This window comes from Solenopsis invicta, chromosome 11 (assembly GCF_016802725.1).
Source record: "Solenopsis invicta isolate M01_SB chromosome 11, UNIL_Sinv_3.0, whole genome shotgun sequence".
NCBI lineage: Eukaryota > Metazoa > Arthropoda > Insecta > Hymenoptera > Formicidae > Solenopsis > Solenopsis invicta.
In genome coordinates, this window is record NC_052674.1 from 14840299 (window position 1) to 14860260 (window position 19962).

Here is a 19962-nt window from a genome sequence, read left to right on the forward strand (position 1 = left end):
AAATCGTACGTTATTGTCGAAATGATATATATATTTTACGACGTGCTTGTGTAGTTTTCCAGAAAATATTTTTAGAGCGCGGCGGTGTGTGCCCTTTCAAAGAATGCACGACTATCGCTTCCACGTGTGTGAAAATTTTTCAAAAAAACTTTCTGCGCAAAAAGGAAATAAGAATCATTCCTCCGAAAAGATATAGAAACGTTAATAGACAATCGCGTAAAGCCTTGCAATAGTTAGTGTGAATGGAGCGTGAGCTCGATCATCCCATAATCCAGGCAGGGCAAGGACGCAAGCGTTTGATCGCCGGTAACCGCGTCGACAGTTATTATGAAACAAAATTGGGGGATGAAACGCAGCGTTGTATTCTCCAATTTCACGGGTGCTTTTGGCACGGTTGTCCCACTTGCTACCAAGTGAACCGTGACAGGAAACTTTTAAATACTAATTCCGACGTTACATTAGATTCGCGCTACGAGAGAACCATCGCAACGACATGTCGTCTACGCAAACACGGGTACCGTGTGATTGAGAAATGGGAGAGCACTTTTGCTCAAAAGATGCGAACAAATAACGAAATGCGAGATTTTCTTGAACATCACTCCGTATTAAAATCAGCACCTCTCAATCCGCGCGACGTATTTTTCGGTGGCCGCACGGAAAATATCGTAACACGAGTTGAAGTAACGGAGGGTACGGAAAAAATACGATACATGGACGTGTGTTCTCTGTATCCTTACGTATTAAAGACAGGTGCTTTTCCGATCGGTCACTCTAAAATTTATATCGGAGCAGAATGCTCATCGATAATCGGTGAGATACCCGCATATAATTTTGATTCGGTCAAAGGTCTCGTACGCTGTCGAGTACTCCCACCACGCAATCTCTTTCACCGGTACTCCCGTGCACGGAAAATTGCTGTTTGCGTTGTGTCGGAGTTGCAGCAAAACGTTTTCGCAGTCCATGTGCACTCACAAGCACCCCGACAAGCGTGAATTCGAAGGTACATGGGTATCCTGCAAATTACGCAAAGCCGTAGAGAAAGGTTATCTCGTGAGGCAAGTGAGTGAAATTTGGCATTACAAAGTCGCTCGCTATGATCGTGATACGAGGCAGGGCGGTTTGTTTACCGGATATATAAATTCCTTTTTTACAATTAAAACAGGAAGCTACCGGATGGCCGAGTAAATGCGTGGCTGACGAGAGTAAAGCACGATACCTTCAAGAATACGAGGAAATCAAAGGTACTGTACTGAATAGAAACAACATCTCTCGTAATCCAGGCTTACGTTCGGTCGCAAAACTCTGCTTAAATTCGTTTTAGGGAAAATTCGGCCAACAATCCAATCTTCCTACTACCGAGATCGTAGAATCGCCTCAGCGTTTTGCAACTTTGCTCACTAGCATGAGATAACTGATATATTACCCGTCAATGACAAAGTACTATATGTATATCTCGTGGCGGCTACAAAAAGAAGCGGTCATAGTTTCTCCGATTACCAACGTTATGATCGCGGTTTACACAACGGCACAGGCTAGATTAAAATTGTATAGTTATTTAGAAAAAGTAGATAGGCGTGTATTATATTGCGATACAGATTCTTGCATACATTCGAGTAGCGGTGATCCAAACGAGTACAAACCTCGTACTGGAAATTTTCTAGGTGACAGACGAACTCAAAAGCTACGGCAACGGTAGCTACATCGAGTTATTTGTGTCAGGTGGCCCGAAATTTTATGCGTATGTGGTTTGTACGCCGGATAGAATCACACATGAAACTTGTAAAGTTAAGGGTATAACATTAAATTATAATAATTCTAGGTTTGTAAATTTCCATAGCATAAGAAGTTTAATATTAGAAAAAAAAGACAAGTGAAAGATGAAGAAAACTAAGGAAGGAAACCCACAATAAATCTGCGTTTTAGTGCAATTCGTCGCAATGTAAGAGTGGGATAAGCCTATAGTTGCGTCGCACCGCTGCGAGTATCAGCTTTGCGTCGGCCGCGGTGCTCTTCGCTGGCTAGCCCACGCGGGGGGTACGGTTGCGCAAGCGCGTGGGGGCCGCCGCCGTCGCCGCCACGTTGATGGGCTTATCCCCTCCTTCTAAAATTTAACTCTACCTATAGCAATGAATTATTATCATTGTCGTAAATTATTATTATGTTTGGTCGCCATTTTTCTTTTTTTTTGCATTAGAAGCAACGTACGGTAATCGAGTCAATCATTTCGCGAAATGGATGTCCGCTGGAACATCCCTGGACATCGATCGTATGCGGTCCCACCGGATGTGGGAAAACGATCTTTGTAAAGACTTTTCTCAAACAATTATCACTCATGTCCAATGTACGTTTCGAGAGTTTTATTTTATTACGCAGAGTTTTATTTTATTACAAGTTTTATTTTTTTACAAGAGTTTTATCTTTTTTACAAAAGTTTTATTTTATTACAAAACAAGCATACATGGGTCAGAAGAAAAGAAGAGGGGAGTGTCAGCACAAGAATTCATTAATGACGCTGTTACACCAACGACGACGAAGAAAAATGTAATCGAATTTCGTGAGGGATTACCTCGTCCGGATGATTATTCGAATCCGCTTATCCCAAAGTTGGTGATAATCGACGACCTTATGAGAGAATCGTTGTCAAGCGACGCTATCGTAGATCTTTTTACCAAAGGCAGTCATCATAAGAATCTCAGTGTCATTCTTATCTCGCAAAATCTCTTTCATCAAGGGCGCGGACAACGTGACACATCTCTCAACGCAAATTAAAAATCCTCGTAATCACGCACAAATTCGTCATTTAATACGTCAAGTCTATCCTGACGATCCAAAGTTTTTAGAAGAGGCGTATTACGATGCTACATCGAGGCCACATGGATATTTATTGCTCAATATGAAACAATCAACTCCTGATAAATATTGATTTCGTATGTGTATTTTTCCCGATAATACAAAACATTACGTCTACGTACCGCGCAGATCGTTTTCCAATGTATAAACGCTAAGTAATGCTATTTACGAGGCTCAGTCATACTATTCTCTCGCAATGAAAAAGCGACAACATAAGATCGAGTAACGCATCGAAAATCGCTAGACATTCGATCGGAAAGAGAAACGCTTGTCTTCTCGAAGCGCTGTGCCATTTGAACAATAAGCAGCGAACCAATTTTCTTCGAAACGCAGACAACAAATTTATTCGATATATTTGTGAATGTGTTTTTAATACTTTCAAAAGTAACATTACACTTAAACGACGAGAAAAAGAACAACTAAATGAATATAAAACGACATTGCGCCAAATCGCGGGAAAACAAAGAAATTGAAAAAAAAATAACTTTTGGTACAACGTAGAAGATTTTTACCCTATATTATTGGTCCCATATTGTCGGTCTTATTATCGCGAATCATCGGAGAAGGATCAAATTCGTGAGCAAAATAGAAAGAGCAGAAAAGATGATTTTAATTTCTATGGAAAATCTTGAGAGAATGCACAACAGCAAAAATCGGCATCGATTGGCGTAGACACAAAGGAAAATACCTCACCGAGAAATCCGGAGAATGATGAGAGTGAAAATAATTCCGTACAAACTCCAGGTACCTTTCTGACACGACTTGATATTTCTATATCAAGTCGTGTCAGAAAGGTGGCTATATCAAGTCGTGTCATTTCTATGAGTCGCATTCTTAATTCTACCTACCCTCGTAACAAGGACGAGAGATGGAAAATGTACAGAGAGGTGCTTTGGCGGTATCTTCACTATATCCGTGAAGCAAGAAGAGAAAATGCAGCCAACAAAACTGACATCGTAAACAATAAAGCACAACTTCCGGAAAAGATTGACAACGCTATTGACAATGAATCGACACTCGTTTCTCATGATATCTCACAAAAATCGCAAACTTCTGCTAAACTTCCTCATTTATCCGCTATCAACAACACCGTTTTGGAAAAAAATCACAGCATTTAATTGCTAAAGAGCTCCAGTAAAATAGTAGAAAGTGTCCCAAAATCGTATCGTGCACAAGCACGCTTACTGATGAAACATTTGCTAGATAATGCGGTGTCTGATAGAATTAATTGGAACAAGGATGGAGTCGTGACTATAAATGGCAACATTGTAAAGGATTCGAATATCGTCGAGCTGATAAACGACGTGATGCGAGAAAGAAAAACCGTAAAACCACCGCCAGGAAGAACTCAGTTTGCGCAATTACTATACAGCTTAAACACGCGTTCGTCATTGGTGGAAAATAAACGTCTGTTAAACGGAACCTCTGCTTTTTCGTCTCTAATTATTGAAAAACTACGACCTACAGCGAGTTCCAAGATCGCGTCCATCGGTGCTGAAAAAAGAACGAAGAATGAGAAAATAAAAGAAGTGCAAACAGAAAGAAAAACCCCTTTTTACACATTGTTTTTATCCCCTCGCTTTTGTAAAGTTTATCCACCTACAACTTTTATGAAAAACGTAGATTCACTTCCAGCGAAAAAAAGACGCTTACTAGATTGGAGTACACTAAAGAAATAATCGATAATATCGGAACTTAAAAAACTATATTACGATCCCTCACATTACGCCGGTTTCTTAGCAGTGGAAAATCTGATACGCACCACTAAACCAAATTTCACACGTGACAAAGTCGTTCGTTGATTGGAATCGCAAGACGTGTACTCACTGCATCGTCCGCTGTGTCGAAAGTTTCTTTGTCTACATTACAACGTAACGCGTCAACGTCAAAAACAACAAAGACGTCGTATTAACGTACTAGAAAAGGATGATCCAACTGTACTTGCTGTATTGGAAATGATAGCTATTAATCCACGCGTGTCAACGAGGCAAATCAAAAGAGAATTAGATATTCCGAAATCAACAAGTCACAGGATCTTGACCACTCATAACTTCCATCCTTACCATAATACTCTGACACAACAATTAACACTCAATAATTTTCAACAAAGACTAGAATTTTGTAGAGGCGCACAAATAATGTTAAATCATGATCGAATGTTTTTCAGATTTGTTTTATTTAGTGACAAAGCAACTTTTCACAACACTGGACAATTAAATCAACATAATTCTCATTGGTCTGTTGAAAACCCATGTTGGTATAGAGAAGTTAATCACCAACATCGCTGGAGCCTCATTGTATGGTGTGGCATATTAAACGGAAACCTTATCGGCCCTTATTTCTTTGACAAAAATGTTAATGGTAATAATTATTTACACTTTCTACAACAAAGATGCCGGCATTGCTTGAAGATATCGATCTGGATACAAGACAACGTATGTTCTTTCAACAGGATGGTGCGCCTGCGCACTAGAGCAGAAGAGTTAGAAACCATTTAAATCTCACATTTCCGGGTAGATGGATAGGACGCGGTGGATCAGTGTCATGGTGTCCTAGATCTCCAGACTTGTCAAGTCTAGATTTCTTTTTATGGAAATACTTGAAAAACATAGTATATTCAAAAACACCCATAACAAAAGAGAATATGATGGAGCGTATAACTCTTGCCTGCCGTAACATTCCAAGAAACATACTTTTATTGACAGTTGACAGTTTTGAACGTCGAGTCCAATTATGTGTGGATAATAATGGATAGATATTCAAACACTTATTAAAATCATAATTCTTTCACATAAAAACATAGATTCTGATATGAATCGGCCGGATCAGTCCAGATCTTGCTTTAATCGGCCAGATCAGTCACGACCTTGCTTTAATCGGCGGGATCAGTCCGAACACATACACCCGCACACTCACACGCACACTCTCGCACGCACGCACGCACACAGACACGCGGGATGTACATCTGACCGTGGCAACCTCCACGTGGTACATCTTGAATAACGCTAATGCGGTATTATGACTTTCAAATCATGTAACTCAAAAAATACTTAAGAAAAAAAAATTATGTTTTAGAAAGGTCTTAAGATAAGCTACAAAAATATGCAATAAAAAATAGGCAACTCCATTAAAAAAATTGAAAGTAACCTTCAAGCAACTATTCAAGGTCAAATCAACGACCATCTTATGTCCTCCTTAAAATCATACAACTTTTGCCTACAACATTTTTGTTTGCTAAGTTTAGTTTTCGAGATATTTGGCTGGATCATTTAAAATCGAAAACCCTATACATATATATATATATATATATATATATATATATATATATATATTGGAGTACAAATTGAAAACCGCCGTTTTTTGTCAAAATTTGAGGATTGATTGTTGAAAAATGGTTACATACTTATTTTTGAAAGTATTGTCCATCGCTGGCCATTACTTTCTCCCACCTTTCGGGCAGCATACGAATCCCGCGTCGAAAAAACTGCTCGTCTTTTGCGGCGATCCACGAATCGACCCAGTTTTTGGCCTCTTCGTAATAATGGAAGTGCTGCTCAGCCAGGCCATGCGCCATTGATTGGAACAAGTGGTAATCTGAAGGGGCGATGTCAGGAGAATATGGCGGATGAGGTAAGACGTCCCATTTCAATGTTTCCAGATAGGTTTTAACGACCTGAGCAACATGTGGCCGAGCGTTGTCGTGCAGCAAAATCACTTTTTCGTGTATTTGCTCGTATTGTGACCGTTTTTCCTGCAATGCTTGGCTCAAACGCATTAGTTGTGCTTGATAGCGACGTTTTGTGATGGTTTCACCCCAATAATACCTCTAACTTTGCGCCTTCAAACTTTTTCACCGATCCGGGACGCTCCTTGTCCTTTATGCCAAAATCACCACTTTTGTAGCGTTGAAACCATTCTCGACACGTTCTTTCATTAATGGAAGCCTCACCATAAGTTTTTACAATCATTCGACGCGCCTCAGCCGCAGATTTTTTCGAATTGAAGGCAAAAAGCAAAACTTCCCGCAAATGACGCTTATTGGGCACAAATTTCGACATTTTTGATCACAAAAGAATATATAACGCCGATAAAAATTCACAACTGCAATGATAAGGAATTGTTGCCAGATGCACAATCTTACATTTAAAATTTTTGATCTAACGTTTGGCGCCAGCATTTACCGCTGGCGCCATCTACTGGAAAACGGCGGTTTTCAATTTGTACTCCTAATATATATATATATATATATATATATATATATATATATATATATATATACACGAGGTGTGATCAAAAAGTAAGGTGACTTTTTGAATTTCGCGCGCTCTGTACACTTTAATTTCAAAATTTTTTTTTTGTGTTGTGTACACTCGTCACGATCATATGTTCACAGTTTTGACTATATAGCATGTGTTGTTTTTATGTGAGAGGCATAAAGGTTAGACTCGTGTTTGCATGCTCGGCGATTTTTTGCTGTTGAAAATAATGGAGCAGAGAGTTTGTATTAATTTTTGTGTAAAAAATGGTATTAAGAGTTCACAAATTCTTGAAATGTTGACAGTGGCGTACGGTGAGTCAACTTTGAGCAAAAAAAATGTTTATAAATGGTATAAGTTATTCCAAGAGGGCCGAGAAAATGTTAACGATGAACCTCGCTCTGGATGTCCCAGCACGTCAAAAACCGACGAAAATGTTCAGGAAGTGAAAGAAATTGTGTTGAAAAATCGTTGAATTACGATTAGAGAAATAGCTGATGATCTTAACATATCGTTTGGCTCATGTCAATCAATTTTAACGGATGTTTTGGGTATGACACGTGTATCAGCGAAATTCGTTCCAAAGCTGCTTAATTTTGATCAGAAGCAGCGTCGCGTGAACATCGCCCAAGACATGTTGAACGACGTCAATGATGATCCTGATCTGCTCAAAAGGGTTATAACTGGTGACGAAACATGGGTATATGGTTATGACGTCGAAACCAAAGCCCAATCATCCCAGTGGAAGAGCCCAGAAGAGCCAAGACCGAAAAAGGCACGCCAAGTTTGTTCAAATGTGAAGGTTTTGCTCACAGTTTTCTTTGATTACCATGGCGTTGCATCAAGAATTCCTACCACAAGGTCGTACAGTAAACAAGGAGTATTACCTTGTGGTTATGTGGCGTTTGCGTGAATCAATAAGAAAAAAACGTCCGGAAGTGTGGAAAGAAAATTCATGGATTTTGCACTATGATAATGCACCTGCGCACACGTCGTTACTAGTGAGTACTTTTTTGGCCAAAAACAATACTATCATCATGCCTCAGCCACCGTATTCACCAGACTTGGACCCCTGCGACTTTTTCCTCTTCCCAAAATTGAAAAGGCCTATGAAAGGACGAAGATTTGCGACGATTGAAGAGATTAAGGCTGCATCGCTGGAGGAGCTCAAGGCAATACCCAAAAGTGCATTTCAGAAATGTTTTGACGACTGGAAAAAGCGCTGGCACAAATGCATTGCATTAGAGGGGGATTATTTTGAAGGGGACAACATAATTTTGGATGAATAAATGAATATTTTTTTATAAAAGTCACCTTACTTTTTGGTCACAGCTCGTATATATATATATATATATATATATATATATATATATATATATATATATATATATATATATATAGGGGAGACCGGGACTATTCGTTAGACCTTTTTTTTCTTTTGTGTCTCCTGAATTCTTCTATATTCGTTACAAAAAAGAAAACATAGGATGGATTGAAAGGTTAAACCTTCCCCTTCACAATGCCGGTATAGATAGAACATGAAAGTGTACTTGCTTTGAAGTACATATAAAAATATCAACCAATGCCAAGAATTACAAATAGCCTCAAGCCCGGGGTAATTCGTAACGAGTGCGGCAATATCCCAAAATTTGTGTTTTAAATTGAAAGACTATAAAAAAACTGTTGTTAAGACTTTCTTTTATTTAAAAAAATATATAGCTATAAAAAAAATGCAAACACACGTTCGCATGTCTTTTTATACCATTGGTGTAATAGATTTCCTAACCTCACAAGTGTCAATTTTATAGCTTTATAACTGTTTACCTACTTAAAAGCGACGATTTTATATTCATATACATGTTCTATCTACTAAAATACACAATATTATCAAGTTTAAACTAAATCAATGAAGAACTTCAGTTTATCAATGCTTAACTCTGCGTAGCGTAGACATTCGTAACGCAATCAACGTAAGGTTAGGGTTACCCTTAGGTTACCAGGCGCTGCAATCAGTATTAATAAATCGCCCCGGTACTCGATATTACGAATAGCCCCAACGTCAACTACGCGCATTATTGCGTATGATCGACAAAAATAGACATCACACAGCAAAAAGTAAACACAAAATGTTTCAAATACATTCAACTGGACACAATACATTCAAAGTTTTCAAAAAAACCTTATTATTTTATTTAAATTTCGAAGAAATACTGACTACCAAAAATTACTTCGACTGTCGCAAAACACATTTTTCACTATTACGACTTCAATATGACGCCGTTACAAAACTTTGTTAGCAACATCGTTACATTAGAACGTGTTTACACTCATCAAAGTAAATTTTTAATATGTACCCATAAAAAGATATTCTCCAATTATCGAATTACCCCGTCTAATAATTTGCCCCGGTCTCCCCTATGTATACATACAGACATATGTGTGAGTGTGTTCGTATGCGCGCGCGCGCGCGTGTGTGTGTGTGTGTGTGTGTGTGTGTGTGTGTGCGCGCGCGCGCGCGCGTGTGCGTACGCCTGCGTGTATGTGTGCAGGTGTGTGTGTGTGTGCGTGTGTGTGTGTGTGGGTGTGTGTGTGAGTGTGTGTGTGTGTGGTGTGTGTGAGTGTGTGTGAGTGTGTGTGTGTGTGTGTGTGTGTGTGTGTGTGTGTGTGTGTGTGTGTGTATAATATATACACGGGGTGTCAGGTAAATACCGCCCCTGGTTTCGTGGATTGATAGATCAAGTAAAACTGAGTAGAAAAGTCCTTTAACATTTTTTAATACTCGTCATAGTTTACAAAATAAAAATTTATAAAGTCTGCGAATAAGTGCGTATCACCGCGCGCAAAAACCGCCCGTCGGTCGCCGAGCGATTTGCTGCTCGCGAGTACCCATTACTACTTCTCCTTCCTTGCCGCGCTGCTCGCGGGCAGTACTGCTGCTTTTCCCTTCTCACCACGCCGCGCCATGCCGCCAGCCGCGGCTGCCTACGACTCGGCGACCGGCGGGCGGTCCTTCAAAAAAGTCGCACGGGGCCAAATCTGGAGAATACGGTGGATAGGGCAGCAGTTCGTAGTGCAATTCGACCAATTTGGCCGTGGCGACGGCGGAGGTGTAAGCCGGTGCGTTGTCATGGTGGAAGAGCACTTTTCTTCGCCAAATGGGACCGTTTTTTCTGCAATTCGGCGTCGAATCGGCCCAATAATTCGGCATAGTAAAGCCCTGTGACCGTTTTGTCTTTCTCCAGGTAGTCGATGTAGTTCACGCCTTGTGAATCTCAGAAAACGGTGGCCATCACCTTTCTAGCCGATAGGACAGTCTTCGCCTTCACGTTCGCCGGGTGAAGTCCACTGTTTCGACTGTTCCTTGGTCTCTGGTGTGTACCAGTGGATCCATGTTTCGTCGACGGTCACAAAACGACGCAAAAACTCCTTCGGATTGCGCTTAAACAGCGTCAAACACTGCTGTGAAGTGGTCTCACGGTTGCGCTTGTTGTCCGGAGTGAGCAAACGCAGCACCCATCGCGCCGACAGCTTTCTCATGCCCAAAATTTCATGCAGGATATGACCCACGCGGTCTTCTAAGATGCCTACTGTTTCAGCTATCTCGCGCACCTTAAATCAGCGGTCTGCCAATACGAGATCGTGGATTTTTGTCACGTTATCCTCCGTGGTAGCCATTTTTGGGGCACCTGGGCGTGGTTCATTAAAAACCGACGTGCAACCACGTTGAAACTCGTTAAACCAATTTTTGACGGTCGCCATCGAAGGATAAGAGTCATCGTACACAGCATCCAAGCGCTCTTTGATTTCGCTGCGCAATTTCCCTTCCAAAAACAAGAATCGAATCACCGACCGATATTGCTCTTTTTCCATTTTTCTAAAATCCGCGGACACGCCCGCTTCCACACGCGGTCAAAACAAAACTACGAGTCCAATTCGGCTGAAATTTTGACAGTAGCCGTCTACGAGAATGTACTACACGATAGTAAATCTCTCTTGCGATACTGGCACCATCGGGCGGTGAGACTAAGTACTTATCGGACCGCCCTCGTATATATAAATATATATACACCCACACCTACACTCACACACACACCCACACCCACACACGCGCGCGCGCGCACCCACACACACACACACACACACACACCCACACACAGCTACACGCGCGCACGCACGCGCGCACGCACGCACGCAAGCACGCACGCACGCACACCCACACACGCACGCACGCACGCACGCACCCCCACATACACATACCCACACACACAAACACACACGCGCGCGCGCGCACGCGCACACCCACACGCAAACGCGTACGCGCACACCCACAAACACGCACGCACGCACGCACACAAGGTGTTCAGAATAACCAGTTGTCCTTAAAGGGACGTATTCCTGGTCGAATTCTAAAACGATTTTTCCTTTGTTAAAAATTTGACAGACGCTTAGATTTTGAAATATAAGTCGATTAAGTTAGCGTATCACGGGTCAAATACAAATGGTACGCAGGGGCGGCGCACTCACCGTTATGCTCAGGTGTGTCGTGAGGCGTCTGCTGTGCTCAGCTGATACAACACACAAGAGTCTCTCTCCCGTCTCTCACTTTCTGTTACATCACAATACTAGTTTTAACTTAAAAATGTAATTATTTTTTATCTTGATTTTAATAATTTTGATAAGAGGAGTGCCAGAAAATTCTTAGTACAGTCGAAGAATCAAACAAAGAATTACACGAAATCTGCAAAAGTATTTACATCTCAAGTTTTTAGAAACAGTAATACTTTTCTTCTCACAAAGAGAGAGAGAAAGAGAGAGAGAGAAAGCGTGCTTGCTTGAATAAGTTTGGGCATGTTTATTAATATTTATAATTATTAACTATATGATTGAGAATTAGAATTTTAACTATTAATTAGTTTAGTTGTTAATTAACGATTAAAATTTTAATTATTAATTAAAAAAAGATTTAATTAAAAAGAATAAATTTAATTACTTAATTATTAATATTTAATTACAAATTTTGCAACCCCGGATTATACAAAAAATAATTTTGAAAAATTTAATATTTCTTTACTAAAAATTGCTACTATTTATAAATCTTTATGTAAAATGTATCTGAAAAATAAACGCAAATGCGTATATTAAAACAACAAGTCTGGTCATATAAAAATAAAATTAAAACATAATGTCACATATGCATTACGTGTTTTACATAATATTTTATCAACAATTTTTCCCGTACTTTCGATTATAAATATTATTTTTCTCTTTCATGTATATCAAAAAACACGGTAAAATTAGTTTAGCTGCGGACAAATTTTGACCATTTTCATATATTCTCCTTTCATCAAATGTTTATAATAATCGTTTGTGTTATTCGTGACTGAAAAACGTTCATAAAATATTTTAATTATTTATTATAATATAAAACAATAAAAAAGGCTAACTAGGAAGACCTTCCAACTGCTAGTAATACTTTAACTTTTACGCTTCATAACTCAAAAAATGAAACTATTTAATAAAAAAAGCATCAATATAGTAAATTGAAAAGTGTTTGGCAACAGTTATTAGATTGTGAAACTAAAAATAAGATGTTCTATTTAAAAAAATTATGTGACCTTGACCTGACCTTGGTGACGCCATCTAATGTTAAACTGATAAGATCATTGAATACGAAGGAGTAACCACTCGGAAAGTAAGTGTACATCGTGCTTCGGACTTCAAGATTTCACCGGACTTTATTGGACTACATCGGACTACGTCGGACTTCATTGGAATACGTCGGACTTCATCGAACCATGCCGGATTTTATCGGACTTCATCGGACTACGCCGGACTTCATCGAACTTCGCAGACTTCATCGGACTACACCGACTTCGCCGGACTTCATTAGACTACGTTGAACTTGGTCGGACTTTGCGAACTTCATGAACTTCATCGGACTTTATCGAACTACGCCGGACTTCATTGGACTACGTCGGACTTTATCGGACTTCAATGAATTTAACGGACTTCTAGCAGATTGTACATCAAAATTCAAAAGTGGGTACCTTCTCAATTAAATAAATCTTTTTATCTTTTTAAACCCTATAATTTTATTTGAAACATTTTTCATGAAACTTATATTTTTCAAGATAATCCATTTTCGACCTTTCCGTTATATCTTATAAATACCATACTGACGTTCAATCAAAAGGCAACGATCTATATATCTGTAATCGTCTTGGTGTGTACTTTCCAATAATATATTACTTGATCGACAACTAGCAGTTGAATGGTCTTTCTAATAAGTAAAGCTAAAACATGTTTATTTTCCTATCTGAAAAACTTCATGTTAAAACGATAATCGTATTTCTCGAAATTTATTGACGTTTTTCCGTAATGCTGATTGGTTCTTACGCTGTACTTACTTTGCAAGCTACTGTCATCGCAGAAATCGCGTTTTGATAGTTACGTGTACAAAGGGTTAATGTGTGTAAATTACAAAAAAGTAACCACTCTTGAATTCCGGTGTACAGTTCGTGCCAGGTATGCCTGGGGTCCGATTTTAGGGTCCACGTTTTGTTCATAGATGTTTTTACGTTCATGACTATTATAAGCGGATGCTGCGTCAATGATCATAAATGTATCGTAGTGTTAGTAAATTATGTTTTGACAGCCGGCCGATGTAACCTCAGTTTTGATCGGTGAAATCTCCGAAATATTCCAAAGCTTAATTGAAAAGAAACGGATCGAAGCCTTTGATATATCAGATAAGTTGTAGTTTTAAAAATAAAAAGTGTTATTATTTGACAATAAGAAAATATACTTTGTGAGCTGTTTTTCTAACAATTACGGGTAATAATAAGACTTGGTGCAAGACATTACCGTATTCTTTAATAAATGTAAGGATAGTCAACAACGGAGTGTTTGTGACAATAATTATCAAAGGCTTTGATCCGCTTCCTTTTAATTAAGCTTTGGAATATTTTTGAGATTTCACCGATCAAAACTGAGGTTACATCGGCCGGCTGTCAAACACATAATTTACTAACACTACGATACATTCATGATCGCTAACGCAGCATCTGCTTATAATAGCCATAAACGTAAAAACAATTAAGAATAAAACGTGGACCCTAGAATCGGACCCCAGGCATACCTGGCACAAACTGTACAATCCGCTAGAAGTCCGTGGAATTCTTTGAAATTCGCTGAATTTCTCGAAGTCCGATAAAGTCCGGCGAAATCCGGTGTAGTCCGATAAATTCCAGCATAATTTGATAAATTCAAACAAATAAATATTTTCTTGTACTCACTATATTGTGATCATTTATCCCTTTATTTATTACTTTGCATGTAACGATTGTAACAAACCGCCTTTCCGCTCCCCCCTCGGACCGTCAACCGTTCCGGGCTGTCCGGCCGAACAACCGCCGGACAGCAAAAACGCGGCGCACAGCGCCAATAAGACACGCAAACACCGGCGTAGCGCGCGTTGACGCATCCACACGTGAGATCTCCGTGGCAGATCTCCGCGCGCACGCGCTCGACCGGAGTGGCGACCGCCGGACCGATCTCGAGCGGCGGGGAGACCCCCACCGACTCCGTACCGTTCCGTACCCCCGCACCGTCCCTGTCCTCGAGATTCGGGTATATAAGCGCCGCCGCTCCGAGAGTCGAGCGGTCTTCTTCTCCGTCCGCTCTCCTGTCCGTAGAAGAAGCCCTCCTAGTGCTCACAGGGAGTTAAGCGCCTTAGCTTCCGTCAAGAAGTCTTGACAAGAGCCGTCCGCCTTCCTGAAACCGCCGGTTAAACGGGCTCAAGTCCACCTTGGACTCCACCAGGGGATCCTGGTAGTCGGCAATTCCCGATCCGTCGTCCCCGCTTGGGTATCTACTCACGACCTGGGGTGTGGAGTTCCGCGCCTCTACCAAGAGCTCTTGGCGTGAGTCGATCACCACCGCCGAACATCGCGGTATTAACCGCTTCGCGTCGGGAATCGCGATCCGCGTACAGCCGCACCGCGCGCGCGTCATCTACGGCCGTGGCCGCGGCCTTCGGCAAGGCCACGGTCTGCGCGCGTCAACAAACGATTCCGAGTTCCCGGAAACCTCGGCGCAGGAATTCTGCGAACCGAGCCGTGTACATAGCTTCGCATCCGATACCGCGTCAAACATATTTGTAAATACCGTTCGTCCGTCCGCGCGCTCCGTTTTTCGTTTGTCCGTCCGCGCGTATTCTTTAAGTTCTGTTGCGTCCGTCCGAGCGTCACCGCCATCCGTCGTGGCTAAGCCACTCCGCTACTCCACTGTACAACTATCTTACGCAAAATAAACTCGCTACTTTTCTACCATCCAAACCGAAAAGTCTAGTTCTCTTGGCGACCTCAATCCGCGTCCTAGTCCGCCGCGCTCGCGCCGCCCCGTGCGCGGTAAAAGACAGGTCGTTACACGATCTTGTATGTATTATAAAAAATAAATATAATCTTACTTGGAGAACAGTCTTCAAAGTACATGACGGTCTATCCGTGTAGGATTTGCTAGTTTTCGGCATCATATAATCCTCCGCATCGGTATCACCAGAGTCCCTCTCGATACCTTCATCGTCAGTTTCTTGTAGACGGTCTTCTACGTCACCTACGCAAGCTAATAATCAAATCGTATTTTAATTTTGACTGAAATAAAAATCAATTTTAACCATTATATTAATTTAAATTTTCATTAAAATAGTGATAAACATTAGGACTACAAATGAGAAGTAACGCGTTATTTTCCACACGGCACATGTGACATTTTTTCATCTAAGGGATACTTAGCATAGGTATCGCGACAACCATACAACGTCATAGGACATCGCAACGTATATGCAACATCCCTCCGATGAAATATGTTGTGTAGGCTATAATGATATTGTAATTATTATTTATATTATTTTTTATTTTTATATATAAATATGTATTAATTTTATTAATAATAATTAAATTAATAGTAATAAACATTACTTTATTAATATTTTTTAATTTTTAGGATAATAAATTTGAAATTTTATTTAATTTATTATTTAGACTATGCGAGGGAGTATTATTTCTTTTCCTTTTTTTTGATAACGTTTGTTACGTTTTTAGAGAGGACCCCAGCTGCTTATAAATCATAAGCCAACGTAAATTTATAAATGTTTTCGAACACAAAAACTTTACCTACAGTATTTTTCGTACACAAAAATTTTTACCTACAGTTCGGTAGTCTACAAGCTCTATTGCGCACAAATATTAAATTAAATAAAAAAAACAACTGTACGTTAGCATACATGACAGAAGTCACATAATACACAAAAAATTTTTGCCTACAGTTTGATTGCCTACAAGCTAAATTGCGTAAAAATATAAAATTAAGAGACGAACGTACGTTGGTGACACACACGCGCCACGCACACACAAGAGGGAGGGGGGGGGGTGCAAGGTCCATCCCCTCCCGCACCTCGTCGGTAAAGGACCGCACTTTATAACTATCTACCGATGGGGTGGGTGTACGAGGGGGTGGACCATAAACCCGTCCCTTTGCATCTCCCGCCCATGTGTGCATATGTACAGTCGTGGTCATAAAAGTTGCGACGCTTTTTCTTCGATGATTTTTGGAATGTAGACTTACTCATCGAGCGGCAAACGTAATTGGTTCTTACTTGTGGATCCAATCAATTACGTTCGCCGCTTGACAAGCAAATCTACATTCCAAAAACTATCGAAGAAAAAGTGTCATAACTCTAATGACCACGACTAGGTTCCACGAATGCCTTAACACATGAATTTGTACAAATGTCAAAGCATATCGATATATGTAGTTCAGTCAGCGTGTTCCGACTTTAGATATTTTTACATCATGACTGTCATGTGACAACGCGATTATATATTCAATTAAAGGGTAACACCACCTTTGAGGCCCTAAAATGATACCTAAGTTTGGGAATTTATTGTCGGCAAATGAATAACTTTATATAAAAAAAGCTTAGAGGGCTTTATTGTACATATATTGATAAGTAAAAAAATAGTTTTTAATTTTCTTTTATGCACAAAATGGCGGCGTACTAGCCCATTTACAAAATCGTCTTTTCTTAAAGATGAATTTTTGCGTGCAAGTTTTCTGCAACATGATTTATGTTGGAACTAAACAAAAAAAAATCTTATTATCTATATATTCAAAACTAAGGAAGTACGTAGGGATTTTTTAAAATATTAATTTTTATCAAAATGGCAGCTATTTATTAAAAAAAGTGGATTTTTCACCCAAAAATTTGTTTAAAAAATGCTGATTACAAAAAGAGTTTTCAACATTTCGTAAAAAGCCTACGTACTTCCCTGTAGAATAGTTACAAGAAGATTATGTTTCAAGTCAATCGGATAAAAATTGTAAGAGTAACCTTGCACGCAAATTTGAAAAACTGTGTTTTGAAAAAAACGCGTTTAAAGTTTTAGTAATTGATTTTTTGTGTATAAAGTTGAAAATTTTTATTTTATCTCTAATCTGCGATGCCTGCCTCATAAAGCTGTCCTTCCACAAGTTCAGCAACCTCATTTGATTCCTTTCTTGTTGCTAATAATGATATTCTGGTCTCTTTGCTTCTTGGGTGAGACTGCGCTCGGCAAGTTCGACGCGCCGCGCATCCAATTTTTGGCAATAATAATGATAAATAGGGCCCACCATGAGGTTTTAGATTTGCAAAATTTTCATTAGACTGTTATAGTCATCATTATAATAATAAACAGCCAAGTTTGTTGCATAAACACAGAAAAACTAATGGCGTCGCATAAACACAGAAACCGACACTTTCAAAACTATTTACTGATATAGTACAACTAATAACATCTATATTGTGTTAGTCAAAGGTCTATTTTCGGTACATAAATAAGGCCCAAATAACTACGAAGCATAGAGAAGACGGGGCCGCTCCAAATCGCTTGCAGCTGCTCGGTAGACGCATAGAGACGATTCATTTAATCAGCTCAAACACTATAATACAGTTTGAATTTTGTTCTAAAACTACAGCATATTTTTATAAGTATAAACTAATGATTTAAGCAAAAAAAATCGATTTTTTCAAATCTCAAAGGTGGTATTACCCCTTAAATTGTTAACAATAATTTACCTCTTTTGGTTTTAATTAAATTTTTTTTATTAAAGCATATAATAAATTTTTAAGTCAAAATTAAATGTAACTAAAAATTGTATACCGCGCTTTCTTTTTTCTTACTTTTTCATTTAACTAGACTGAGCCACAGCAACACGTGGCGGGGCACAGTTAGTATTTTCAATATAAATAATCATCCAAATACTTTATATTTTATTGATTTAAATATTAATTTTCGTTCTATTAATTGGATTAAATTTATTAATTAAAAAAAATCATTCAAAGATCGTAAAAAGATGTCCTATTTGAATCTTAAAAACAACAAAAAAATTAAGAAGTACATTAATAATCACTCACATCTGCACTTATCCACACCGCAGAGCTGTCAAACCAAGACAATATTAATTAATCTAACAGTTGTACAGGTTTCCTGGGCAAAACGAAACAATGCCACTCTTCGGACAACGTGATAGAATAACACTAAATCATTGGAACTTAGATCAAAAGCTTTGAAAAAAAGTCTTCGCTTGCATAAAATTATATGCGTACATCCAACGACTTTGATTCTGTCCATGAGAAAATTTTCCAAATTGCAAAGTCGCTATCTTTCTACATACTCGCAGTTCATGATTAGTGTAACGACTAGAGCGTATTGCTTGTTACGTTAATCATGAACTGTAAGTATGTAGAAAGAAAACGACTCCTCAGTTTGGAAAATTTCCCAATGGACAGAATCAAAGTCGCTGAGTGTACGTGCGTCTTTTCTCGGAGATGTTTCTCGTTAGCGCGGAGGCATCGTCGGGTGGGACGCTGGTTTTCGCCGAGGCCGTGGATCAAAGGATCGTTCCTGGTGCTTGTTGGGATTGGGGGGCCTAGTCGTCCGGCCGCAGTCCATTGTCTGGCACGCGTCAATCATGGGTTATCCCGGGTGTGCGCTTGACCGCGTGCACTTGGGTTTTGTTTTGTGTTCTTCCCTGGTCGGCGCGTGTGATGTGTGTGTTGTCTATTAGGTCCGCCTCGCGTCGGTGGTCCCCGGACGCCGGCCCGTAGTATCCCTCGGGGCGAGGGTGGGGTTTCCCTCGTAAAAAAATATCCCATTTATGGATAATAATGGAACACGGCAACTTGTGGCGCAGGGTGGAGGGGGGGGCGGAGTCGGATTCCCCCTAGGCCAGAAGGAGTGGACTAATGTCCCGGGTGGCCCCTTGTCGTTATCATCCGACGGGCTGTCGAGCGGGGTGCCCACAGGCTCCGCCGACAAACGGGATACTGTGGAAGTCAATGTACGTGATTGTCTGAATCTGTCGCGGGAATCGTGCATGGAGACGCTCTTGCAGATGCAGGAGCACCTTATGCACGAGTCTCGCGATGCCATCGATCGGTTCCTCGCACTTGAACAGCTCAAAGAAGCGCTGTCCGGGAGCGACAAGTCCGACGGGGAGAGGGAGGAATTTTCGTGGGTGGGGGGTCCTCTCTTTCTCTTCACTCGGAGGGGGAGGAGGGGATACGTCTCCTTCAGCGAACTGAGACCGGCGGAGCAGGCCTCCTGGGCCGGGGTCTCCGCCTCGTTCGCGGGGAACTCTGTCATGTTGACCGGTGATCGTCGTAAGATGGGCGGTGGGCAGCAAAATAGATGCGCGAGCGGATCTCCAGAGACCCGATTCTTTGAAATAGTGGCATATCCATTGCCTCCACAAATCCGCGGGGAAACAACGCCGATCCGCGTCCATGGGGGAGGTTCGGACGGGAAGGACCTCA

General features: G+C 40.3%; 1 protein-coding gene and 1 long non-coding RNA gene across 6 annotated transcripts in view; one reads left to right on the top strand and one right to left on the bottom strand.

Annotated features, from left to right (window-relative positions):
• LOC105203442 (protein spire) overlaps positions 1-19962 on the bottom strand; it is a 330825-nt gene that overhangs the window by 225214 nt on the left and 85649 nt on the right. For all 5 annotated transcript variants that reach the window (XM_039455090.1, XM_039455089.1, XM_039455093.1 and 2 more), the window contains one exon: positions 15574-15728. In XM_039455090.1, coding sequence (XP_039311024.1) covers positions 15574-15728 — 155 coding nt within the window. The remainder of the gene's footprint in view (positions 1-15573; positions 15729-19962) is intronic.
• Positions 13609-14230, top strand: LOC120358994. The gene is made up of 2 exons (XR_005575897.1): positions 13609-13642; positions 14034-14230. It is a non-coding gene; the product is annotated as an uncharacterized LOC120358994 (long non-coding RNA).